The sequence below is a fragment of the Lepisosteus platostomus genome, chromosome 4, assembly GCF_059453375.1.
Source record: "Lepisosteus platostomus isolate fLepPlt1 chromosome 4, fLepPlt1.hap1, whole genome shotgun sequence".
Taxonomy (NCBI): Eukaryota; Metazoa; Chordata; class Actinopteri; order Semionotiformes; family Lepisosteidae; genus Lepisosteus; species Lepisosteus platostomus.
The window spans coordinates 44,461,426-44,489,403 of NC_142614.1; the positions used below are offsets into that span (position 1 = coordinate 44,461,426).

The 27,978-nt window shown below is 38.2% G+C and overlaps 1 protein-coding gene and 1 long non-coding RNA gene across 2 annotated transcripts in view; both read right to left on the reverse strand.

Annotated features, from left to right (window-relative positions):
* Positions 1-27,978, reverse strand: part of LOC148673217 (uncharacterized) — a 179,912-nt gene that overhangs the window by 2,044 nt on the left and 149,890 nt on the right. The window lies entirely within an intron of this gene.
* On the reverse strand, positions 650-27,956 carry slc14a2 (solute carrier family 14 member 2). The gene is made up of 10 exons (XM_088629579.1): positions 27,764-27,956; positions 25,383-25,472; positions 23,955-24,147; positions 22,764-22,953; positions 21,532-21,660; positions 5,943-6,135; positions 4,736-4,883; positions 2,667-2,801; positions 2,070-2,119; positions 650-1,369 (listed from the first exon to the last, which is right to left on the reverse strand). Exons 1-10 carry the CDS (start codon positions 27,785-27,787, stop codon positions 992-994), a joined length of 1,530 nt encoding a protein of 509 aa, XP_088485705.1. The 5' UTR covers positions 27,788-27,956; the 3' UTR covers positions 650-991.

The following is a 27,978-nucleotide window of genomic DNA, read 5'->3' on the forward strand; positions in this document are numbered from 1 at the left end:
CGTCTTCAATACATTTACTGATGTAGCCAGTAACATAGTCCATGGCCATAGATTTGCCAGTCAGATTTAGTATAAAATTCGATTCATCTGACCAAAATTGAATGGTTCTTAACGCTGGCCTCTCCTGTTTAAGTTTCTGCTTGTAAACGGGAAGTAGCCGAATGGTGGCGTGATCGGATTTGCTGAAAGGAGGTCGGGGGAGTGCTTTGTAACCATCCCGGAAGGGAGTGTAAACATTGTCCAACGTGTTTGTTCTGCACGTCGGGCAGTCGATGTGTTGATGTAGATTAGGCATTGTTTTCTTCAAGTTCTCACAGTTTAAATCACTCGCTGTGATGAATGCCCCCTCAGGATGTGTATTCTCGTGTCTGTTAAGGTGAGAGTGTAGTTCATCCAGTGCCTTTGTGAAATTTGCCTGCGGCAGAATATACACCACTGTGAGAACTACCAATGTGAACTCCCTCGGGAGATAGTAAGGGCAACATTTTATTGTCAAATGTTCAAGATGTGTAGAGCATGATATTGAAATAATCTCCACATCTGTGCACCAGGAATTGTTAACCATGAAGCACACCCCACCGTCTTTGCTAAATAGTAAATCACTTAATATAGTAATATAGCTAAATATAGTAAATCACTATACAAATGCTAGAATGTTTGGGTCTTTATTTTTCACTTACATTTCCTGCTTTGGCTATGTAAACATCGTCTACGTTATCCTGGATTTTTCTTTTTTTTTGGGGGTGTGAAGATGTAAGATGTAGTCTATTCTCATTATGTGTATTTTATTAAGAAAAATATATTTACAACAATTCTTTGTTTAAAAAAAATACATTTTATGACACATTTCCATTTGTCATCTGTAAAAGTCTTTTTAAGTGATTTTGTTAAGAAAAAAATAATTGTAATTCAGAAAAGGGTATATTATTGTGAGAATTTTATGTAGAAAAGGAAAACTTATAGATGTCTTAAGAGTCATTTTTTATCAGCTTTAAACAGAATCCGTCACTTCTTCAGTTTTCACTTCTGTCAGATCATCTTCAGTGCCTTTCAGTGTCATATCAACCTCTTCAGCATTCATATTCTGTAAAAGAAAAGGCTTTTCTACTTTGAGCACCTCCGTGAGATTATTATTTTGAATCAGATCTACATCATTTTTTTCTTTCTTCTTTTGAAGGTCCTCTTTCTTTTCCTTCTGCAGTTTCTCAGCCTTCTCAGCTTTTTTCATTTTTCTGAAATATCGAAGATTTTTTTCGGGGTAGGTCACCTTGGCGAGAGGCAGTTTGCATATGCCTTTGATCTCAGTAGTGATCAGCAGGAATGTGAGTGCAGAGAGGCAGAAGGGCCAAGTACACGCAGGCAACCCAAACTAAAAACAAATCATAAGGCAGCAGTTTTCAGAATCACATTTCAGATCGAGACAAAAAGAGTTTAACATCTAATATACAGTAAATGCCCACCCATCTTTAGTTATTATTCATCCAATAATCTTTTCCAGAATCACTTTCAAATTCTTGTTTTTTGCATACCAAGAATAACAGCCATTTCTACAGAGAAAATTAAAGTTATATGCATTGTTCATACAGACAACATACATACACTTTGCCTAAGTTCTGCATAGCCATCCTTGTAGACATATCACGGAGACTAAGTTGCTCACTTGTTAGACCAAAAGGGGTTTAGTCAGTATAGGGGTTTAGTCTATACTGTTCCCAGCTGATTGTAGTCAGCATAGAAAATCATGTTTTTTGCCCTAACAGACCTGATTTGCATTCAGTAGTACTATTACATGACGTTGTACAGTTATGCAAAATTGAATCTACTGTAAACATGATTTTGATTGATTCTCCATTCACTAACATTAAAACATACAGTATACTCAGATAATGTCTACAGTGTAAGAATTAGTATAAGACAGAATTCAAGGTACTGAAGGTTATGACTGATAGGCGATTTAAATATTTCATTAAATTAAAGTATATGCTGACAACAGAGTTAACATAGTAAATAAACCCACAAAACCTAATAATAAAGGGAAAAGGGTTTAAATCTTAGATTGCTACACTTACCACAGACATCACATTTCCAATGGCTGATCCCAAGTATGCACAGAAAAATGCTAAAGAAAACAGGAAACCAATCTGTTAATTTGACAGTTTGTTCAGTATTTATTCCTATTACTACTAGTAATGTTTGCTAATGTTTGGTATTTTCTAACATTTTTAATTTTCTGCTTTTCATTTAAAATATAAATAGCATTGAGTTTCTTTTCAGAATTTTATGTTGTCAGATTTTAGTACTATTCTATTTATACTCCACAATAAACATTTCTGCCTGAGGAACAAAACCAACAAATCCAGTTTTCTAAACAAAAATAAACTTCTTCAATGACACTAATTGTCTCCAGAGTTGCAGAGACCTGTCTCTGTAGCCTTACACAGCTGTCACTGCTAAATTTAAATTTTCAGTATCTGTGGCCTGCATTATTTATATTTTAACTTCTTAAACTATAAAATGTTTATTTTGCAGTATTGCTATTTTGGAATGTCAAGTTTTATTGCCTCACACTGTCTTTGTACATTAGCCTCTTATTCATAATTAAGACAGACTATGATAATTATGAATGAAAATATAGTTATCTAGTTCACTGTGAGGGAAACTCTTACCACAAGCAATAGCTAGAAGATGGGTCTGCCATGTCAGAGCATAGAACATTCCTCCAATTGCTATGCATGCCAACACACAGTTATACCCCCACAAGCCATTATAAATATTCTGAAATGGAGATGCCAGAGCCAGACCTGAATTTTGAGGAAAAAAATAAGTTGAGAAACAAGAGGAAAAGATGTGGAAGATGAAAAAAAACAATTTTTAAGTCTGATTTGTGATCTGATTTTGCTAATTCACGTCATCAGAGATCTTACACACCAAAATGAATGATTTTCACAGTGGCATCTAATAGGAGAAGACAAACAGTGCTGTGGAAATAGAACAGAGGAAAATGGAGGAAAAGGTTAAGTTGGTGGAGTGGGTGATGAGAAAACAGTACTCTTAGGAGGATTCATACTGTGTGGTGCCATTGCAGGCATGAACCAGAGTAAACTGTATGGGCTTTATCGGACATTACAACAAAGAAGTAAGGAGATAGGAAGCATTATTAACAAAAGAGGGCCAAATGAGAAAAATTACATTAAACATAATTCTACCAACTATGTTTTTCATGTTGATTTACAACTTCTATGCGAGGGTTGACGCTCACAACATGGACCCTTCACACAAACGCCCAGTGAGCCTGGGGAATTTGTGCAGCGGCTGTCTGAACAGGAGGTACGGAGAACTTTCCGAAAGGTGAAGCCACGCAAGGCTGCCGGCACTGATGGCATCCCCTCCTGTGTTTTAAAGGATGCGGAGCACAGCTGGCCCCTGTCTTCACTGTAATATTTTACATGTCACTATCCCTGTCTACTGTCCCACTGTACTTTTAAGAGGACTACTATCTTGCCACTGCCTAAAGCAACCAAGGTGTCATGTCAAAATTGTGCGAGGCAGGCTAGTGGTCAGGATGAGGGATCTAGGCCTCATCAACTCCATCTGCAACTGGGTCCTGACAGGCAGACCCCAAGTGATGAGGATTGGAAACAAAATCTCATCCCCTCTGATCCTCAATATAGGGGCCCCCAAGGGCTGCTGCCTGAGCCCACGCCAATATTCTCTATTCACACATGGCTGTGTGGCTAGATTTAACAGCAACCACATCATGAAGTTTGCTGATGACACCACAGTAATCTGTCTTATCAGCAACAGTGATGAATCCACCTACAGGAGCGAGGTAGCAGAGATAGTGGAGTGGTGCCACAACAACAACCTCACACTTTACATCAGCAAAACAAAAGAGATTATTGAGGACTTCAGGAGGCATGGTGGATATCACACACCCATCATAATTCCAGTTGGAACTGTCAGCACCTTTAGGTTCCTTGGCCTCCAGATCACTGGGAGGCTGAGCTGGTCAGAGAACACTGCTGCCATCCTCACTAAACTGTCCTGAGACAGTTAGGAAGTGGGGGATGAGTGATACAGTTGAGAGTATCCTGACCGGTAGTATTACGGTGTGGTATGGTGGAGCCACAGTACAGGACAGAAAAGCCATACAGAGAGTTGTGAGGCCTGCGCAGAAAATCAGTGGGACCGAGCTACCCTCCATCGGCCTGATATATCTCAACCGCCGCCACAACCGGACTCGAGCTATGCTTCGGGACCCAATTCACCCTGGCCATGATCTGTTTTCACTCCTGGGTTCTGGTAGGAGGTATTGCAGTATCAGAACACTGACCAAGAGATTAAAAAACAGTTTCTTCCCCAAAGCAGTCCGCATCATAAACAGCTCAAATGATCACCTGCACATATTAGCACCTGCACTTTAAGGTACTGTGCTGTTTGCACTATGTCCTGTCTTGGATGTATTATAACGTGTATTGTATAAAATTGATTGTCCATGTCTGTCTGTCATTTGTGCCTAGTTTTTCTCTACTGTTACTGAGTAAAGCTGAAATGAGTAAACATTCAATACACTTGTTGGCAAATAAAAATCTTGGATCTTGAATCTTGAACATCAGCTGCATAACAGCGCAAACTCACTTAAGAAGACTATCTTATCAATGTGAATTTCTAACAGTGCATGTACTGTGTATCAATGCATATTGGTATACATTTATTGATGGCTGGAGGCTCTTACCTGAAACCATACCAACTGCTGAACCAATTGTTGCATGTATGCAAGTAATTGGCGATGAAATAAATAGTGCTACTATAAAAATTCCTCCAGTCCAGGGATTGTCACAGCCATACACCTGGCCAATACCCACTGGCACTGCACGGAATAGCTAGAAAGAGCAGTTGGGAGGAAAAAGAAATTTCAGATGTGTGCGAGATTACAGTTGCACATCCTCCTAAACCTTTGTTTAAAAGTTCTTTTATGCAAAAACATGTGTTCTTTGAGAAAGTGTTCACTAAAGTTGAAAAGATAGATAATTTCATTTGTATTCAAATATTATGCTTTTGTCTTAGAATGAACCCAGCTGATCTTCTCTAGACTATCCCTAAAGCATTTTTATTTTTTTTATTATTTTAGACCATTTCCCAGAAACTGACACATATTCCTATGACAAATTCTTATTTGTTTTCTCCATTTCTTTGTCAGGTTCTGTGCAAGCCACAGAGAGCCCTAAAATTCAGTTACAGAACACATACATGTACAGTAGCAAAGCCTTTTGTGGCTTACTCAAACTACTTTAAAAATTTGCTATGAACGCCGTGATAGCTGTAAATCATAATTACATTAATGTATAAAATGCATTTTCAGCTGCTTCTGAATATTGACCCTGTTCTAGTCATTGTTATACTGTACATATTTATCACTGAATATCAAATCTAAATCAGTATAGAACTCTTTTTTTATGCATTAGTGTAACACTGCCATTTTCAATCCCACAATCCTAAATTCCACATTTAGTTTTCTGGGATCACCCTTGTCTTTAGTAATTTAATATAACATAATTTAATATTTCAAAATTAGTTAAATGTCCTAATGAAATCTGGAGCTTTCTTATACTAACAAGAAGTTTTAATATACCTGCTGTCCCAAGATTTGTTTTTGTGTTTTATGATTCTGTTCTTCTGTCAAAGATCTTTGGCAAAATATTGGCACTGAACATTTGCTCTCTTGACACCTGACAAAATGATTAATTGGATCATAAATTATTTCAAATGCATCCTGATTAAATTCCGAAGAGGAGCTGCCAACATCATAGCATACCATGCCGGTTTGCAAAAGGACCATAGGTAATAATCTTACAAAGCTGGCAGTACAGCATTCTTTCATGGGTTCAATGGTTCCACAGGAGATAGAGATGGTGGTGGTGAGGAGGGCGTTGGAAACTTACCAGAGATACATCAATTTCTGACCATGTCAGATTTGGCAAGGATGTTCTTGGCTGAATGAGAACCTGTGGGAAGTGATGGTTGTAATGTCCAGTTGCTACCATGTGCAAGCAGACTAAAATATTAAAGGGCAAGGTGAAAACAGGTAGATCCCATCTGCTGTTGATTGAAGCCAAGGCACTGGAAACTATTGGACTGCAAAATAAGAATAAAAAGTGCTTCAAAACACAAGGCTAACAGTCATGAAAAAGTCAGTTTTCTCTTTGAATCTTGCATTCTTAGGTAATTTGTGGAGTACACTCCAAGAGATTTCAAGACAGGTCACAAAGACATATCTTTTACTACCATGAGTCATGAATACAAGAGACTTTAAAGTAGATCAACTACAGTAAATATGTGAAAAGGGGAATTTGGTATGATTCCAGAACTATCCAGAAGCAAACATCGTTTAATATGTTAATGTTGGTCAATGCAAAATTTGTCTCTGACCTTCTGTGACAATTGAAATTAAGTGTAACCATTTCTGCTGATAAGAAACAAAGAGGGAAAGTGAGGATATTGTTATGTATGCAGTTAGTAGTGATAGTAAGTTTCACAGTAAATTTTTCTATGCATTTGTTTTCAAAATGTTATTTTTCTTTTACCTCCAGAACCTCTGTTGTCTCTGTTGTCGCACAGTTTTCACACGCCTTCAATAATAATCTCTTTAGCATTAGCTTGCTGTATTTAGACTCAAGAGTTTTAAGAAAATTATACAGATGCAGCCATTCAAAGTGCGTGGTACAGACATGTACCGGAGGTAATTGGCTACAGCCTCGCGCATCGTGATGCGCGTTGACGCAAAATACCGCGGTACGTGATTGGTTGACCGACAGGGGCACCCGTGGTCCGTTGGTCGGTCGTAGAAAGATTTAAATGTCTTTACTGTGCTCGTTTTAGTATTGAATATTTATATGTATATTGAATATATGAATATTTATATTTATATTGAATATATATATATAGCCAGCAGCCATATCACTCTGCAACTCACAACTGGCAACCCAGTGAAGTTAAGCAGGTGTGAGCCTGGTCAGTACCTGGATGGGAGACCTCCTGGGAAAAACTAAATTAAGGTTGCTGCTGGAAGAGATGTTAGTGGGGTCAGCAGGGGGCGCTCACCCTGTGGTCCATGTGGGTCCTAATGCCCCAGTATAGTGATGGGGACACTATACTGTAAACAGGTGCCGTCCTTCGGATGAGACGTAAAACCGAGGTCCTGACTCTCTGTGGTAATTAAAAATCCCAGGGTGTTTCTCGAAAAGAGTAGGGGTGTTACCCCCGTGTCCTGGCCAAATTTCCCATTGGACCAATCATGGCCTCCTAATAATCCCCATCTATGAATTGGCTTCATAACTCTGCTCTCATCACCACTGATAGCTGATGTGTGGTGAGCGTTTTGGCGCACTATGGCTGCCGTCGCATCATCCAGGTGGATGCTGCACATTGGTGGTGGTGGAGGGGAGTCCCCATTACCTGTAAAGCGCTTTGAGTGGAGTGTCCAGAAAAGTGCTATATAAGTGTAAGCTATTATTATTATTATTATTATTATTATTATTATAATATGGAATTTTACCACTGAACGGAAATCTTAATAGCTAAGCATAAAAAGAATAGGAGCATACTGTAATGCGTGTGAAGGCCATAAACAATATTAATTTTGGAACATAAACATACAGTATATGGCTGGTCTCGGTACTTTAAAGAAAAAATACACACCAGTATTCCATTTCTCCCTAAACATTTTAAGCATCGAAGTCTTTAACTAACGTGATACCGGAGTCAACAAGCATACTTTTAGAATTTGATTAAAAGGGAATATAATATGGAATCGCGTATCTAAAGAAATTAATAATGATATAATTATATTCATGTACCGCAACACAAGAATAGTACATCTCCTCATGTGACCTTGCCGGTGGCGCTGTGGGTTAGGTTCCTGACTCCCACATCACATGGTGGGTGTTTGAATCCAGCCGAAGCCATTACTTTTTTTTTTAACAAACATTTCTTTGAAAAAATAAAACTTTTCCTTGGGTCAGAGATTAAATAAAACTTCACTTGCACCAAACAAATTTATATTTCTAAATATCACAACATGATTGAATTTAAGTCATTTTAATAACAATGAATAGTCACCTATGCGTTACAATATAAACATTTATATTGATGTAGCGGCGAGGCTTATTAATAAGAAAGAATTAAGTGTTCTGAGCTTTCCCAAATGGTCCCATCTCTGTTCATCTCTGTGGTGCAGCCACAGAGAAACTATTCATGCAGGCTGACTTAAGGTTTCCTTTGATAAGGTTTCCTAGGATAGCTCCCAAAGGGGGGATGCACTTAGCTAAGCCTGGCTATCATGATCAATGGTCATCCATTGGCGCCTATCTGTCTAGGGAGTGCCAGATGGACATCTGGGCTGCATTCCTAAGTGTCAGGAGTAAGTGACTCAACCAATCAGGGACTGGTAGGGCCGAGTAACCCACGTGGGACTCTGATGCCCATCGAACTTTCAGCCAATCAACGAGCTGAAGTTCCTCCAGGTAAAAACAGGCAACACAGAGAGCCTGAGAGGATTCAGTGGTGAATTCTGAGACTTTTCTAAAGGGAATTCAAAGGAGAATTCCAGGGCAGGACGGCCCAGGAGCAGAAGGCTCCCAAGGGCAGGACATTCTCGCAGCTCGCCTCCTGACCATCCTGAGACTCAGCCCGGACAACCACGGAACGGCCAGTGTGTCCGAGTGCCAGAACTTTCCTTTGTTCTAAGAGTCTAGAGCGGAGGTTGCCAGAGAGTAACCAGAGGATCCACCCGAGGTTAGCATCAGAAGCAGGCCTCGTTAACAGGTCGGAACTGTGGAAAGCTGAATCACTATTCAGAACTAGCTCTTCACCAGGAACGAACCGGTCCTCTTCCTGACTTGCTGGGACCCACAGTCATCTTTTCTCCTGTGCGCAAAACTTTGCTAGTTAAAGCCAACACTAACTAGCCGGTCAGTGAGCATCTGCAGCGCACCGTCGCAAACCGCACAGCACAGCCTGGCACCTAGCCAGAGAGCGCGGATTGGACAGCAACAAGCCTGCAACTGTTTCTTTGTGCCCGAAGGAGATCTGAATCCCCAGAAATTGGATGAGTATTCAACTTCACTGCATTACTGCTCGAGAATTCAATTGTTATCCCAACCAGTTGATATCAATTTAATTCCTAAGAGTTATGTACTTGTTTTGAGTATCTAATGTAGTTCAATTACGAAACGGTCTAAATGAATGATATACTGAACGTATGTCCTCTTGATATATGTAACTCTTTGTAACTGACTGAATATATACCTTTTGTATTCTGATAACCCTCTCGATAAGATCTGTTAGTTTTACATGCATATTCTATGTATTTATAAATGTATCCTCGTGTATTAGTACCTGTGTGTGTGCGTTGTTTGAGTTATGTTGCATGGTTGGATTCTGAAGCCATCAAAAGAATCAATTTTGTGATTTACTGGTACGATTAATAATTGTCACAGTAAATGCCCAAACCCTACAGAACTGGTGCCTTCAGAGAGCACACTACATTTAATTTGGCGTCCCTGGATGGACTATGGCAACACTACATTGATTTAAATCGCGTTTTGATTTAAATCGCAAATGCGTATTTAAATATATGTGTTTTTTGATTCACAATCAGACAAATGCAACATAAATTGATATCTTTGTCTTCTAAGTATCTTTATACACTTTCAGCATAGCTTTCTCCCCGTTTAGATTTATTTTTCTTGGGATCTTGGGATCAAACGTGAAAAGATTAGATTGTAATCATTTTTATTTTTTAAATACATTTTAGAAAAGTGTAATCTATACTAAAAAGCTGTACACAACCTGCTATAAAGATACATATTGTAATACTTTCGGGTTCGGATAGGACAGACACAAGAACTCAGACTTGCGGAGTTAAAGCAAGTTAAAGCCTTGATTTTATATATCACCTTTAAAAGTGGCATCTCAAAGCAAAGTAAATACCCAACACTGATTGTACCCATCTGTCATGCTAATAAAGCACCTTGAATTGAATTGAATTGATAGAGGGGAGGGCGAGCGAGAGAGCACAGCCAGGACAGACAGGCAAATAAGATACACTCCACAGACATTCACAACAGCGACATATCATAAAACGTTTGCACATATTGTTAAATTATTACTTGTTTTTCAGGAAGTTAAAAAAACACTTGAATTACTTATCCAGTCTCTCGAAATAAAATTATTTTTCAAGCAATGCAACTAACGTCGGGCAACATGTTTTTTTTAATCCAACATTGACAGCCACATCTTAAATCTTGTCAGTCAGCTCTTTTTTCTCTATTTGAATTGTGGCGATTCAAACAACTTGGGATAACAAGTGGTCTCAAAGTCACCGAGCTCACAGAGCTTCAACAACAGATGACAATTCTCTTAGTCCTTCCTTAGTCTTCCTGAAATTGTCAGATTATGAGTGAATAAAAGCATTTTATTAAAAACACGTTTGCGTTTGTTTGGGAGCTATATTACAGATGCAGCCATTCAAAGTGAGCGGTACAGACACGTACCGGAGGTAATTGGCTGCGGCGTTGCGCATCATGACGCAAGATGACGTGGGGTACCGCGGTACGTGATTGGTTGATCGACAGGGGCACTCGTGGTCAGTTGGTCTGTCGTAGAAAGATTTACAGTACAGTAAACGTCTTTACTGTGCCCGTTGTAGATATTGAATTTAACCACTGAAGGGAAATCTTAGTAGCTGAGCATAAAAAGAATAGGAGCATACTGTAACGCGTGTGAAGGCCATAAACGATATTAATTTTGGAACATAAACATACAGTACTGTATATGGCTGGTCTTGGTACTTTAAAGTAAAAAATACACACCAGTATTCCATTTCTCCCTAAACATTTTAAGCATCGAAGTCTTTAACTAAAGAGATACCGGAGTCAACACGCATACTTTTAGAATTTGATTAATAGGGAATATAATATGGAATCGCGTATCTAAAGAATTTAATAACGATATGATTATATTCGTGTACTGCGACAGGGCTGTGTAGAGCTGTTTCGCCTCTCTTTTCATACGACTGTACCAGGAAGAGGATTTCTTTCTATTCGAAACATGTATTTTAAAAGTTTAAGAAGTAAAAACCTTACAGCGTACACAGATTTCTAAACTGATCAAGATCGTTATCTTTGTCTTATGCATAATAATGTTCACTGCTCTGTCCAGCAAATTAATAATAAACTTTATTTTATATAGCGTTTTAAACGAATAAGTAATTAGATTGCTCATAAACCTAATCACTTGCTTTTTCTTTTTATTTAGGCTCAGATTTCAACTATAGATCGTATTATTAATAACCATAATAACAACCAACCAACAAACACAACCATATAAACATAATACCAACCAAAAACATAGATAACGACCACAATACAAAATCAAATATATCAAACCATTATACTCTCGCAAATTCCTCCAATTATCATAATCCCGCCCCTTATGCAAACCCAAACCCTCCTCCCATCCCAGTTTATCCTCTTTATCATAAACAAAATCCACCTCAGTTTTCAATATAAAGCATTACTGCTTACTGGGTTTTTGAGGGGGGGGGGGAGGTGTCTTTCGCTGGAAATCTCGCCTGCTTCTACTTTACGAGTACAACCCCCTCTCTGCCGGAGTGCTGGCTGTGACGAATTAAACCGGTTTCACAGGTATTTTCAAAGTAGGAAGTACAGTGTTAACTGGTAGCTGGGCTCCTCAATGAAATCGCTTTAACATGCTAATGCGTTGGTGTAACAGTCCGGGAGTGGCAAGCTTCCAATGTCAACTCGACTCGAATGGAAGACAATTAACGTATTTTAGCCCTAAATGAATTAATAGCAAACATGGTTTACATAAAATACATTTTTCCAAGAAAGTTTATAATAATACGATCTATAGTTGAAATCTGAGCCTAAATATAAAGGAAAAGCATTTTCAGAGAGCAATCACGCTGTGTTTATGTAGAAAAAGCGATTAGGTTTATGGGCAATCTAATTACCTATTCGCTTAAAATGCTATATAAAATAAAGTTTATTTAGAGATGAATGATCAGTGTCGCAGTTTAAATAATTTTCGTAGGAGGGCTTGGACAGATTCCAAGTGCATTTTTGCAATTTACGTTGCATTGTCCGATGTGCTGTTGTAATACAGTTTAGAATACAGTTAGTCTAAGCTTTATCAGCTTTATTTATGGGTTGCAATTTAGAAAAAGTCAAAAACTGCACTCAAAATGCAATTTAGAGCTTTCTGGCAAGAGGAGACACCCAAATTATAATGTAACATGCCACTGTTTGTGAATTTTTTGAATCCCTGGCGGAACACACTCCATAAGAATCAGCGCTTTTATACAGTATATCGCCTTTAAACACATATATTTAAACATGCGTTTACGATTTAAATCAAAACGCGATTCAAATCAATATAAATGTTTATTTTGTAACGCATAGGTGACTATTCATTGTTATTAAAAAGACTTAAATTCGATCATGTTGTGATATTTAGAAATATAAATTTGTTTGGTGCGAGTGAGGTTTTATTTAATCTCTGACCAAGGGAAACGTTTCATTTTTTCAAAGAAATGTTTGTTAAAAAATAAAGTCATAGTTCCATGGGATTCAATCACAGACCATGTGACATGGGAGTCAGGAAACTAACACACAGCGCCACCAGATTTGATAACGCTATAAAAACGCTATAAAATAATGTGACTAGGCACAGAACAAGTTTACAGCACAGTACAATAATAAATGCTGACCATGACTTTAGAAGCATAAATTACCTTACACTCAATTTAAACACAAGCTGTGTTTAGCCCTCTAAGCTGGTTCATACAGAAATGTAGAGATCCAGGCTCAGAACACACAGCTTCATTAGCGAATACATATGCAGGACAACTAGAGAAGACGTTTTACTGAGGATGGATTTTTAGAAACATCCCATCAGTGACATCACTGAAGTCAACTCCTAGGTACTGTAACTGTCGTGTGGATAGTTTCACAAGAATCAGACAAAGGTTTAAGCATCGCTTGTTCTAGATAAAACTGCAAAAAAAAACAACAACCCATAATGTACTTCTTTGCGGCTCTGTTTGCCCAAATCATATATTCACAACATGAAATTTAGAAAATAATATTACGTAACCAAAATCTGCAATATGGAAACAGAACCTGTGTAATTGTTGATAGATGATGTACTCGTAACATTTTTACAAGACGAACTACAACATTTAAAAAATGACTTGTATGTACTTGATATCTCTAATCAATCCACGGCGACATTGTTAAAGCAGAGTCCCAGCACAAAACGAAACTAAAACGCCCTGGGCATACCGTTTCGCGCTTCTTATTAGTTGCTCAAAAGTAATTTGACCGTATGAAATGCATAATATAAACCTAGAAACAAATACGTGAGCAGTATTTACGTACTGTAGTATCGGTGTTAAGACATACCTCTCAAATACTGTAAATCAAGTTAAAAATATCTCAAGACCGATTCTGGTCATAATGAAACCATGTTTCGTGTATGTTTTCTTTAAAGTACCGAGACCAGCCATATACTGTATGTTTATGTTCCAAAATTAATATCGTTTATGGCCTTCACACGCGTTGCAGTATGCTCCTATTCTTTTTATGCTCAGCTACTAAGATTTCCCTTCAGTGGTAAAATTCCATATGAATATTCAATACTTAAACGGGCACAGCTAAGACATTAAATATACATATACATACTGTATACAGTACAGTTTTCATACGGTAATATGTTTATGTTCCTAAATCAATCTCTTTTATGAGCATGTGAAAGGCATGGTGAATCGATTCTCAAAAATTACTGTACTTTGCATGATTGGAAACAAATGCGTGATTGCGAAATGCTGTGGTGTTACTTTTACAAAGACGGTCAATGAAAAAAAGAATGTTGACCAGGGCAATACTTTGAGTTTACACTTACAGCTTGTCCAAGGACATTCATTATTAATACTATTAGTAATATCTTCGTTAAAGACTTTGATTGCGACAGCTCAAACATGAGAGGTTGAGCTTTATTAGCTCCACCTTGCGGAAATTCCGGATACTATTATTTTGCTTGTCGTATTATAGGAGAATTTACGGTAACTAGCGGTATTTACCGGTAACTCGCGGTATTTACCGGTAACTTGCGGTAGACTGCGTACAGCGTACCGGAAAATAATGCGGTATCGCCCGCGCATTTTGAATGGCTGCATCTGTATGTATTTTTCATATGTAAGATATAATGATGTGTTCCTGCTTACACATCGCATGACTTTAAAAGCTAGAAAAACAGGTTTCGATTCACATTATCTGGCGAGCCTTGTTTTGTCTAAGGACAGCACATACAAGGGTTAATTGCACAATGGACCGCACAAAGAAATTTAAAATAGTCTTCTTTAGGTGTGAGGGCAGGATTGGATCGCAGCAGGCATAATCAGCAAATTAGGAAAACAAAGAACAGGACAGGTGAGACGTGTATCCAGAGAGCGAGTGATCAGAAAAAGGAACAGCTGTTACGCCCAGGTTTTCGACGCAATTGTTTTAACTTGCTAATGCATCAGACACATTTCCTGGCGTATTGTGTTTTAAATAAAATAGGAGTGTCTTTCCCTGGTATTAGCTCATCGGTATGGTGTAAATTTTATCTGTACCATACTATACAGTATATAGGTACAGACTTCAAGCTGCACCACTGTATCGCTTTGGTAAGGAGTACAATCGAGAATAGTTTTGTGGTGTTTGTATAGATGAAACGTTCCTAAAACGTATAACGTAACCAAATTAAAGACGATTAAAATCTGTAATCAAAAATTAAACGATTAAAATTAGACGATTAAAATCTATGGCCAAAATCACGAAGACTCTCTCACACCAAATAATGAAGATGAAAAGAAACGGGAAGTCAACACGGGCTTCGATGGACATCTTCGTTTGTGAAAGCACAGCGAGACGACATCATAAAGGGGAGAGGAGGCAAAGAGAATCTAAACCGAGGACAATTCAAAGGTAAATAACTTTCTAAAAATACTTTTCTTGCATGTAAATACAACTTCGCACATTATTTTTAAAACTAACTGTTGATCTATTTTTTTTCAAGTCCTATTGTGCGAGCTATTGACAGACTGACTGATGAAAATGATGAGCTACCGGCGATGCAAGTCCAAAGACGGCTATGGGCTGACCTCGGTGCGAGCGTTAGTCTGACATCGATAAGAAGAGTGCGCAGGAGGCTTGGATGGAGATACAGAAAAACCAACACATGCCCCATGATAAGGCTAAAAAACAAAGAGGAAAGACTCAAACAAGCTCTCCAATGGATTGAGCAGGGGGAGGCATTTCATGATGTACTTTTCACCGACGAAACAACCGTGGCTCTGGAACAGTTTTCAACAATGTCATTTTGCAAAAGGGGGAGATATTTGGACAAACCAAAGCCCAAACATCCAGTGAAGGTTCACGTCTGGGGGGGTATATCTAGAAGAGGACCGGGACCACTTCTTATTTTCGAAGGAATTATGGATCGTGAATTCTTCGAGGAAGCCGTGGTGAAACAGCATGCCGCCCCATATATCAGGGAGCACTTTGGATCAAGGCACCGTCTCTTTCAAGACAACAATCCGAAACACACAGCAGCAAGGGCTAGGCTTGTAGCAGAAGGAGTGAACTGGGTGAAAACTCCAGCCGAATCCCCAGATCTAAATCCGATAGAGATGGTTTGGCATTCGCTGAAAGACTATGTTCAGAAAACTGCTAAGCCCATCACAAAGCAGGAACTGATCGATGCGATCTATAAATTCTGGGAGGAAGAACTGACCGAACAAAATTATAACAATTTTATTAACAATTTTAATTCCTAGGATTGTTGACCGGGGCGGGGGACATTCGGGAATGTGAGTCTGAGAAAGACAGTCTCACGTTTGTGGACAGTCTGTCCACAAACAAAACATTCCTGTTAGACAAGAGGAATGTAAAAAAAACAATTACTTTTTGTCAATGAAAACCGGTGTGTATGTCTCTCTCTCCGAATGAATAAAAGCATTTTATTAAAAATGTGTTTGTGTTTGTCTGGGTATTTACTTTGTAATCTGTGGTTTACATCTACTGTATTGCTTTGAGATGCCACTTTTAAAGGTGATATGTAAAATAAAGTTTTTTATTGTTGTTATAGAGAAACATGATCAGATTTTCCCTGGTTCAGAAAAAAAGATCTAAAGTATACTAGTTTGTCACTCTTCTCATTCCCTCTTTGCTAAATGGCTTTTCATACTAATCTGATTAATCTAACTGCCTGTTTCCTGTGCTTTCTCTATCCTTTAAAATAAACTATTATTCCACAATGCAGGGTATTACATAGCCAGTATCACAGGCCAGTTCACAGGTTTGCATGCATAATTTAATTTTGAAAGCCACTGAGACATCAGGTACCACTGTTGTATTTATGGAAAAGAAACAAAACAAAAAGCATACTAATAACTGTGCCATCCTACTCCTTAGTTAATACAATTGATTATTTATAAACAGTTAACATTGTTAGCAAAATATTTTGAATTATATTTTACCCTGTTTTTTCTTTGGTTTTGTATTTAACTTATTATATGATAGTCAGATTTAATGTATATTTGAACAATGAAAATATATTTTAACAAGATGCGGGGGAAAGTGCAACAACTTATTACAGTGCTAAATTCAATATTATTGATTACTATAGTTTATGCTTACACCTAACTTTCTTAATTAGATGTATTTAAAACAGTGAACTACTGTAAGTGTAACATAACATTCAGAAATACAATCGAGAATAGTTTTGTGGTGTTTGTATAGATGAAACGTTCCTAAAACGTATAACGTAACAAAATTAAAGACGATTAAAATCTGTAATCTTTCCACTTGTATGTCATCGGAAAATACAAGAAGTTTCTGCTTTGTCTAAGGATGGTATCAAAAAGTAATCTAAGTGGTGAGAAAGCTGTGCTTAATGATAATTAAGGGACTTAAAAATAAAAAGAGATGCTTCATATTGCTTGACTAATTTTAAAAACTAAGTTATAAATGCAGACGTTCTCTCGGTGCCTCGCTGGGTCTAAATATCTAAATATACATTCGCCCCGGGCAGAGGCCGAAGAGCGCCTGGCTGGGGTGCGCGGGGAAGAGCAGGACAGGAGTGAAAGTGGTCAGGGCTGGGTTTAGGAAGGCCGCTGACCAGTGCGGCTGTCCCACAGTACAGTCTGGGGAGGTATCCGTTTTCCTTGTTAATAGTTCCCTGCTTCTGCACCCCTGGGTCTTTCTCTCTCTCTTTTCTCTCTCTCTCGGGCAGTGTGTTGGCTCACGCTGTTGGCGGGCGGGGGCGCGGGAGAGCATGGCTAGCAGGTGGTGACGGAGAAGAAAAATAAAGGCTTTCACTTCCTTTAACTCCGCAAGTCTGAGTTCTTGTGTCCGTCCTATCCAAACCCGAAAGTATTACAATATGTATCTGTATAGCAGGTGGTGTACAGCTTTTTAGTATAGATTACACTTTTCTAAAACATATTTAAAAAATATAAACGATTACAATCTAATATTTCCACGTTTGATCCCAAAATCCCAAGAAAAATAAATCTAAACGGGGAGAAAGCTATGCTGAAAGTTTATTAAGATACTTAGAAGACAAAGATACTGTATCAATTTATGTTGCATTTGTCTGATTATGATTAAAAAAACACATATAATTAAACACGCGTTTGCGATTTAAATCAAAACGCGATTTAAATCAATATAAATGTTTATATTGTAACGCATACTTTACAGCCTCCATTTCTCTATAAAAATTTAAAAGATCGTGTGCGCAGCCTAAGAGGGGGGTCCACTGTCAGTGACAGCTGACAATCCTCCATACACCCATGTGAAAAATTAATAATGCCAATGTAAACGTCGTATTTACAATTTGTTGATAATAGAAATGTTAAGTTCTCTAAAGCTTTGTGATAGTTGACCCAGGAGCAAAAGATCAGCTGCACTGGTAAGATGCGACACCGAAGATATGATTAATAACCTTTTAAATCTGAAGGGAGATCTAAAGGGATCCCCCCCCACACACACACACAATAGAAGCAGGAAGCAGAAGCAGGGACCATTGTCAGAAGGGAAGAAGGTGACTATTCATTGTTATCAAAAATGACTTAAATTCGATCATGTTGTGATATTTAGAAATATAAAAGTCAATTAATTGTCCATAATATTGCTATTCTATTTTTTCAAAAAAATGTTTGTTAAAAGAAAAGTTGCAGCGCCAGCTGGATTTGAACACACAACCTGTAGGTTTAGTAATCAGGCACGTAGACCAGTGGGCTACTAGGGAAGTCGCATGAAGAGAGAGGCGAAACAGGCCTACACAGCCCTGTCGCAGTACACGAATATAATCATATCGTTATTAATTTCTTTAGATACGTGATTCCATATTATATTAGCTTAAACTTAAAGCTTAAAACGACCACTTTTTTACACACTATTTCACATGTTAGGTTAAGACTTTGATGCTTAAAATGTTTAGAGAGAAATGGAATACCGGTGTGTATTTTTTCTTTAAAGTACCTATTCCTGGAATCTGACTGGCTGACACCCTTCTGAAGTGGTTCCATAATATCTGGTATACGGAAAAGAAAGCGTTGATAAAAAAGCCTGGATTCTCATGTATCTGATACAAGTATCTTTTAATACAGTCTTTGATGTGCCAGCAGCCATATCACCCTGCAACTCACAACTGGCAACCCACTGAAGCTAAGCAGGTGTGAGCCTGGTTAGTACCTGGATGGGAGACCTCCTGGGAAAAACTAAGGTTGCTGCTGAAAGAGGCGTTAGTGGGGCCAGCAGGGGGCGCTCACCCTGCGGCTCATGTGGGTCCTAATGCCCCAGTGTAGTGACGGGGACACTATACTGTTAACAGGCGCTGTCCTTCGGATGAGACGTAAAACCGAGGTCCTGACTCTCTGTGGTCATTAAAAATCCCAGGGTGTTTCTCGAAAAGAGTAGGGGTGTAACCCCGGCATCCTGGCCAAATTTCCCCATCGGCTGTTATCAATCATGGCCTCCTAACAATCCCCCTCTGTGAATTGGCTTCATTACTCTGCTCTCCTCCCCACTGATAGCTGATGTGTGGTGAGCGTTCTGGCGCACTATGGCTGCCGTCGCATCATCCAGGTGGATGCTGCACATTGGTGGTGGTGGAGGGGAGTCCCCATTACCTGTAAAGCGCTTTGAGTGGAGTGTCCAGAAAAAGCGCTATATAAGTGTAAGCAATTATTATTATTATTATTATGTGCTCTTGAGGGTCTTGAGGGTAATTTTCGTAGTTAGAAGTTATGAAACGCTCTGTTAAAAGCAAGGGAGTTTTTATGTCCGTTGCAGTAAAAGAAAATGCCTGACAAAGAAGGGCTTGGACAGATTCCAAGTGCTTGTACAAATGTGCTAAAGAAATTAGTGTCCTCGTTAGTTAGATCTACGAAATGCTGTGGTGTTTGTCAAAGAAAAAACTTAGTATTTTCATTTAAAATGACGGTTAGAAAGAATGTGGACCAGCGTAATACTTTGAGTTTACAGCTTGTCCAAAGTCATTCATTATTAATACTATTAGTAATATCTTCGGTAAAGGCTTTGATGCATAAATATTTCTGATAAAGGTAGGTTGTGTACTTTTGTCCAACTGAGCAATCTTGCTTTCATAAAATATACCAACTTTTTAATGACTGATGATTAACATGCTGTAATACACAGTTTAAATTTAAAAGCTCAAATGCTGTACATGAGAGGTTAAGCTTTATTGGCTCCTCCTGGCGGTTTTACAAGGTGATTCCGGATACTTTCTGGCATGACGTCAAATGACGCGATATACAGCGTGATACTGCGTTTTGATGCGACACGCCCACCAGTGTATACCGCGAAATACCCCACCCATTTTGAATGGCTGCATCTGTTTAATAATTACATGATAAAAGATAAAATAAATACATAGATTAATTAAATTTCCATCATATTACTGTCCTGTAATAAAAATTAAACATTTTGTTGGAAAGCTGTTATATAATATTGTAACTCAGCAAAGCTACAGTTCTTGTTTCTTGGAATGTTGTACCATGCTACATTTTTCTATTACATAACATATTGTAAGTGCACTCCTCTGCAAAATATGTATTGGGGGAGCACTTAGCCTAGATGGTGCTGCATAGGATGACTACCAAGATCCTAGTTTGTGGAACTAGGAATATTAAATTTATAGTTGAAAATGTGTGATTTGGAATATTATGTAAAATATTTGTATAATTAATAACAATACTTTATCTTGTTAATGAAACAAGTATTTCAATGAAGTACCTTTTCAAGGTTAGTATTTTGAGTAGTAGGAAGCACTTTCAATGCATTTACTGGATATTTCGTGTTAAAATGCAATGCTTTTAAATAGATATCTCATAGGAAGAGATATGAAGTTCCTTATTTTATTTGTCTTTTTGTAGCACTTTAGGTAATGATCCGAAAATTCCATTTAATTTTGCCCTACACCCACTGCTTGCCAGGATAGACTCTGACTCTACCGTGACCCTGTTCTAGATAAAACAGTTAGAAAATGGATGGATAGATGAATACCATTTAGTATACTATTTATGTCTAGTTATAGATTAACAGAAAATTGATAGAATATTATGCTCTTGGTGATGGTGATCTTTGAGACTAACCACATTAATATTGAAAAAGGCTTATGTGGAGAATAATGTAACATGTAAAGTGCTCCAGCTCACAATTAAACTAGGTCTCTAGAGCTGTAAGACTTCACCGCCAACATACCATTATACTAACTAGTCCAATTTCCTTAAAAAAAAACTTTTACCCATTCGTGCAAATATTATGAGAAGAGCAAACTGTACAATCTTGAGGAAACTTCATTGGAAGAATTTTTATTAGATTATAGTCCAGCCACTCTAAACACAAAGTGCAAATTCCTCAGAATTGACAGAATATAAGATTAAAAACCATCAAAAAGAATACAAGAGGTTAAATGACCTGGTATGAAAGAAAAACAGATTTCTACAGCTAGCAAAGATGTTTTTCTGACATACTGTAGTGGCAGTAACACTCCAAATTTTAAGAAGTGCCAATCAGACTAAACACACAACAACAAAGATCCGTCCATCCCTTTTTTATGCACTTTAACCAATAAAATGTCATGAGTGAGCCAAAGCTTCTTCCTGCAAGGAGCGAGCACAAGGCAGGGTATACCCTGGGCACACACAGACACAAATTCACACGCTCGCACTGGGTCCAATTTTCCCAGGAGCCAATTAACCTACCAGTATGTTCTTTGGACTGCAGGAAACCCACATAAACATGTGGAGAACATACAGTCCATATCCACAGATAGCACTGCAGACATTGAACCCAGGGCCCCAGCACTGTGAGGCAGTAGTTCTAACCACTGCCCCAGTGTGCTGCCTAGAGTAGAAGATACATTATTTCCACTTACCACGCCATAGACATGAAGATATTGGGAAGTAAAAGCCACCAGTACCAGTCTCCTTTATCTGAGAACACGGCCATCAGAAGACCAACAAGGATTCCATTGTAACCATAGAGTCCAGCAGCAATAGCCCCCCTGCCAAAGAGATCATGTTAAAATCACAGTGTCATCCTAAATACATAACAGGTTTTGCCAAAGTTTATAAGATTTATAATCACTGTAACTGCTTTATCCAATACTGGGTTATGAGGACTTGGAGCCTATCCCATCAAACAACAGGTGCAAGGCAGGATATACAGTATCCTGGAGGGGGCGCCAGTCATCACAGGGCAGAGAGACACAAGACATGCACACACTCATACAAGGGTCAATTTTCCTAGAAGCCAATTAACATACCAGCATGTACTATGGACTAGGGCAGGAAACTAGGGCTACTGGAGAAAACCCACATGAACTTGGGGAGAACAAATCCATGCAGGTAGCACCCCAGGAATTGAACCCAGCCCTGCGTGGCAGCAATATTTGAAGCTTTATATCCCGTAATTTCCCATACTAAACCTTGAGGAAAATTATCAGAAGGACTTTTTCAAGAGTGGTAGATGTGAGCTTTTGATGAATTTCAGTTTTTATAAGTCATTGATATCCAACTAACCAATATGTGAAATATTATAAATATTGTTTTTATTGAAGAATACTTGTCTTCCATACTTAAAGATGTTTTAGGATATTTAAAAACATTACTTTTTACTACTGGATGTAGTAAAAAGTGATTATATCAGTAATGGTAATTGTGGTGATTTGTTTATACTGTATGTACATGTTGCATTGATTATTTGCCTTTTTTGTCTTGTTTACGTCATGTGAGAGAAAAAGAGACATTTAGCAGGATCATCTTGCTATCTTTTTATGTCCCTTTTAATAGCCTTATTATACTGTATATCAGCTGTGTGCGAAAAATGTTAAATATCTTTTTCAGGAAGATTAGTGTGTGTACACATTTGCCCCATTTGTTTTCAGGTTTTCATTTAATATATGATCAAATGTATTATTCATACAGAATAGACCCACTTTTTATGATCCTTTTACATCTACTCACTTTCTGTGATGTCACATGATGCGCTTGTCACTACTAAAGGCTCTGTCTTTTTTATTGCATTTTGATGCAGTATTTGGACAGTATTTGTTCTCATGCTATCAAGTTCTACACTTTTTTTAAAAGAAGGAAAGGGGGATGGTACCTGTTTTGCTTGAGAAGGAGTGCAGAAATGGTTGCAAACATGGTCCCCACAAAGCCATTGAGTGCCCACCATCTGTTCTGCAGAATTAGTCCAGCGAAAATAATCAACCCACTGAGAGGATTGTTGACAAACATCACCTGAGCGGCACCTCGAAGAACCCAGTCAAAAAACCGGATCGCAAAAAACTGACCTAGAAAGCAAAATCAGCATGAAAAGAAACTTTTCATGGCATATTTCAATTTCTAAAACTGGAATTCAGCGAATCAGAATCCGTCTGAAGTTTTCTAAAAAAAAAACCCATTGAACTGCATACTACTTCTGAAATTTAGGTTAGTGGAGAGGTAAGAGAGTCATTCATAATTTGAGAAATTCATAATTTGCTCGATGTAGGGGGAACCTGAATAATGATCATGATGTGGTGCCAAGAATTAATGTCACAAGAGAAGGACTGGTCCCCTCAGTGCTGTACAAGGGACTATGACAGCAGGTAAGAACAAATCAGCTTGAATGCAAGATTTAATAAAAATATTTTGACAGTTTAATCTATAACTGATAATCCAAAAAAATTCAGGTGTTACGATGATAGCCAAGTCATTTTCATCCAGAGTTGTTCTAAATCATAATAATTTTCTATGTCATCTCCCAAGTTCTAAGTATCCCATATAGCAAGTAAATCTCTCTATTTGTGTTTGACTTACAGTACATGCATCCCTCTTCCTCCCCATCTCCACCTATTGGTTAACTCCTCACTGTCCATGGGGGTCCCACACATCTCACCTTATAGGCAGGCAACAGGCCCTCAGCTAAGCAGCTTAAACCAAATCTCATTATACCTACAGTACGATATCAATAAACATCCTCAAATGCTTATAATTCTCCACTGTGATATTATTCCTCGTGTTATGCATGTTATGCAATGTCATATTCAAACAAATTAAAAGCTGTGAAATGCTAGTATCTTTCTCACATATTAACATCTCACTCTATCATTTCAAATTGCAATAATTTCTTTAAAACATTTTGATAGTTTAATTTCAGAATTGGCAAAAGCTGCAGAGATTAGTTGGTCTGGCTTCATCATATTTGATTTCAAAACATCTATTCTAATATCTCCAATATTCTTTGCTATACTGAATATTGAACTTCCAACTCTGTCTGAAAGCAAAATTCAAGAAAACCTTGTAGTCTTACCTTTCATCCATTCTCCAAAGACTTTCATGTCCCCTGAGATATAAGAGACAGGTTTAAAGAGGGCTTTGGCCTTCTGAAGTATGGATGTTACCGCTGCCTGTTTTTGTGTCTTATCTTCCTGCTGTTGCTTCGTCTGATCTGCATTTTTCTCAGTTGTTTCAGGGAGTGGGTTTGCCATTAGGGGTTGAAGTTCCTTCAAAGCATTGACATAAAATTAATAAACCTCCATGCATGGGGAAGCATGTAATATGACATGTCAATATAACAATGCTTTTTTCTAGCATTTATCAATCTCTACCGCAAAATAACATTGCAGACCTGCCTGTTGTCCAGTTTCCTAGTGGTGCTTTAAATCATTTAATAATGAAAAAAACAAGCCCTGACATATCAAATGCAAGCAAGTTCTTTATTCTCCATGTATTGGAAGAGCCAACTCCTTATTTGTATAGACGATAGCACTAAAATAGCCACCTAAAATCTGGTGGGCATGTCTTGAAATTTTTGTTGGTAATGAAGAGCATCATCTGGTTACCTTATCTGCTTAGGGCATTTTCTCTTAAAAAAATTAAATTTAATTTAACTGTAGGGGTGTTATGTATGAGCCAGGACCTTCTCACTAGACAGCAATCACCCCTCACTGTACATAATTATAATACAAAAGCCAGGAACTTCACAGTTAGCAAGTCTTGAATTAAACCTTGGTGACATTGTTGCACCAACAGGTACTTGGTGCCGGACAGATTGATAAACAAAAACATCGGAGACTAATTTCTCACTCTGGCCACCAGTTTCTGCATTGCTAGAAAGACAATACTTTCCAGTATCACACGTCCATGAAAACTCATGCATCCAGACATGATCTCCTACATAGTGCGTAGTGACTTTTACTTAAATCATTGTCAATACAAGCAGCGATCAATGCTTAAAGGCCTTTTTTTCTAAATGATATCTATTTTTTTCACAGAACATAAAAAATGTACAGTAGTTTTATTTATCTGTGAGCCAAGCAAACTGCCTCAGATCATATCTCACAGTTTCATGCCAGCAATAACAAATACAATATTGCTATAAGAATAATGTGTAATCCACATTTGTTGCCCTGGTGGCACTAATAATAGTAGCCTGATCACATTTTTCATATGAGCTTTAGAACTTATTTAGAAATAGTTTGATAAGCATAAGCTGAAGTAGTTTTAAACACTTCGCAAGACTATTCTTTAGCCATTGCAACATGCCATTGTAGGTTAGGAAATGGTGATCTCGACCACTAAACATTCAAATCCAAAACAATTAAATAATTGTTCAAACAATAAACTTTTAGAAAGTTGTTCAAAAGTGTGTGTAGAGATTCCCATGGGTGCCAAACTGCTAAATGACATCTGTGAATGAGTACTGTCTTTCGTAGCTAACATGAGAACCTTCTCTTACCTTCCAATTATAGTTTGAAGTGTATGCTGTAGATGCAACCTTATGGCCAAGAAAACCACTGCAGAAACTTGAGGTATTCTTAGGAATATCCTAGTGTAGCGGCGAGGCTTATTAATAAGGCAGAATTAAGTGTTTCTGAGCTTTCCCAAATTAGGCCTCATCTCTCTGTTCATCTCTGTGGTGCAGCCACAGAGAAACTATTCATGCAGGCTGATTTAAGGTTCCTTTGATAAGGTTTCCTAGGACAGCTCCCAAAGGGGGATGCACTTAGCTAAGCCTGGCTATCATGATCAATGGTCATCCATTGGCGCCTATCTGTCTAGGGAGTGCCAGATGGACATCTGGACTGCATTCCTAAGTGTCAGGAGTAAGTGACTCATATCTCACCCTGATCAACCAATCAGGGACTGGTAGGGCCGAGTAACCCACGTGGGACTCTGATGCCCATGGAACTTTCAGCCAATCAACGAGCTGAAGTTCCTCCAGGTAAAAACAGGCAACACAGAGAGCCTGAGAGATTCAGTAGGATTTCTGGAGAATTCTGTGGACTTTTCTAAAGGGAATTCAAAGGAGAATTCCAGGGCAGGACGGCCCAGGAGCAGAAGGCTCCCAAGGGCAGGACATTCTTGCAGCGCGCCTCCTGACCATCCTGAGACTCAGCCCGGACAACCACGGAACGGCCAGTGTGTCCGATTGCCAGAACTTTCCTTTGTTCTAAGAGTCTAGAGCGGAGGTTGCCAGAGAGTAACCAGAGGATCCACCCGAGGTTAGCACCAGCAGCAGGCCTCATGAACAGGTTGGAACTGTGGACAGCTGAATCACTATTCAGAACTAGCTCTTCATCAGGAACGAACCGGTCCTCTTCCTGACTTGCTGGGACCCACAGTCATCTTTTCTCCTGTGCACAAACTTTGCTAGTTAAAGCCAACACTAACTAGCTGGTCAGTGAACATCAGCAGCGCACCGTCTCAAGCCGCACAGCACAGCCTGGCACCGAGCCAGAGAGCGCGGATTGGACAGCAACAGCCTGCAACTGTTTCTTTGTGCCCGCAGGAGATCTGAATCCCCAGAGATTGGATGAGTATTCAACTTCAATGCATTACAGCTCGACAATTCAATTGTTATCCCAACCAGTTGATATCAATTTAATTCCTAAGAGTTATGTACTTGTTTTGAGTATCTAATGTAGAAGTTATAACCAAGTTCATTTATGAAACGGTCTTAATGAATGATATACTGAACGTATGTCCTCTTGATATGTGTAACACTTTGTAACTGACTGAATATATATGTTTTGTATTCTGATAACCCTCTCGATTAGATCTGTTAGGTTTATATGCATATTCTATGTATTAATAAATGTATCCTTGTGTATTAGTACCTGTGTGTGTGCGTTGTTTGAGTTATGTCGCATGGTTGGATTCTAAAGCCATCAAAAGAATCAATTTTGTGATTTACTGCTACGATTAATAATTGTCCCAGTAAATGCCCAAACCCTACAGAACTGGTGCCTTCAGAGAGCCACTACATCTACATTTTGGCTATGGCAACGTTACACTAGACAAGCAGTGTAGAAATAAGAAAATGGCAACATGAGCAGATATATCTTCTGTACAGGATATTATTATAGTATAATATTCAACAACATTCTCCAGTCCTAGTCCTGGAGATCCCCAATCCAGTCTAATAGTTTATTTGTTTTTAAAGATTGGGAACACTTGTGTGATAATGATCAATTTAGCAATCAACAAATCTCCTGCTTTGTTATCACAATAACTGCTTTGTCTATCCCAATAAAAGTGCTTTATGTCTTTCAAAGTTAGATTAATGGATGGAGACTCCTGATGTATAAGCAAATTCAGCAGTTTAAAAAACCTTTCAGTCTTATCTACACTCGTGTGTAGTGGATTCACTCCATAAACCAGTGTTAAGACTGTGGAGTGTAAATTCTTGAAAGGATGTTACATTACATTATAAATTATTTTTAATGGTGTTATATTTTTACATTGGTCCTGTTGTAGACCTACTATTAAAATATAACTACTACAAGAAAAGGTCTGTTAATTGTTTTAACCAATATTTACTATTTATAATCATTCTACCAGTGATGTACACTCTGACAACTCTACTACAGTACATACAGTTCTTAATGTGTAAGAATTTAATTTAAAAAAACGTAGTTATTTCTTTTCATCTTGTAGACAAGACCAACAATGAAGATCTTATACTGCAATATGCTTTAAAGTTAAAGTCTGTACAACTACAAAACAACAACAATAACAATAACAACAACAATAATAATAATATTAATAATAATATTAATAATAATAATAGTAATGAATAATAATAATGAATAATAATAATAAAACCACAACAGTTACCTCTTTAGTATATGAACCAGGCATAAATGTGCTCGAGAAACAATTTAAGAGGTCCAAAAAGATAAAACAACTCTGCTGTTCCGTCTCAATTCACAATTTTTATACAAAATCAGGAAAAAGGTGGGGTGGATGAGGGAATAAGGAGGTGGGGTTTTTGCTGCAAGTGCTGTTGCCAAGAAACCTGCACAGACCTGCACATTCTCTTGGACTTAATC

Bases quoted from the DNA above. Each gene is read 5' to 3' on its own strand.
- slc14a2 (XM_088629579.1), bottom strand. From the start codon at position 27,787: ATGCCTGGTTCATATACTAAAGAG. The intron at 21,661-22,763 runs GTACCATCCCCC...TCTCTTTGGCAG, and splicing joins CTCCTTCTCAAGCAAAACAG to GGGGGCTATTGCTGCTGGAC. The intron at 6,136-21,531 runs GTAAGTGGAAAT...CTTATTTTGCAG, and splicing joins ATCTTCATGTCTATGGCGTG to TCCAATAGTTTCCAGTGCCT.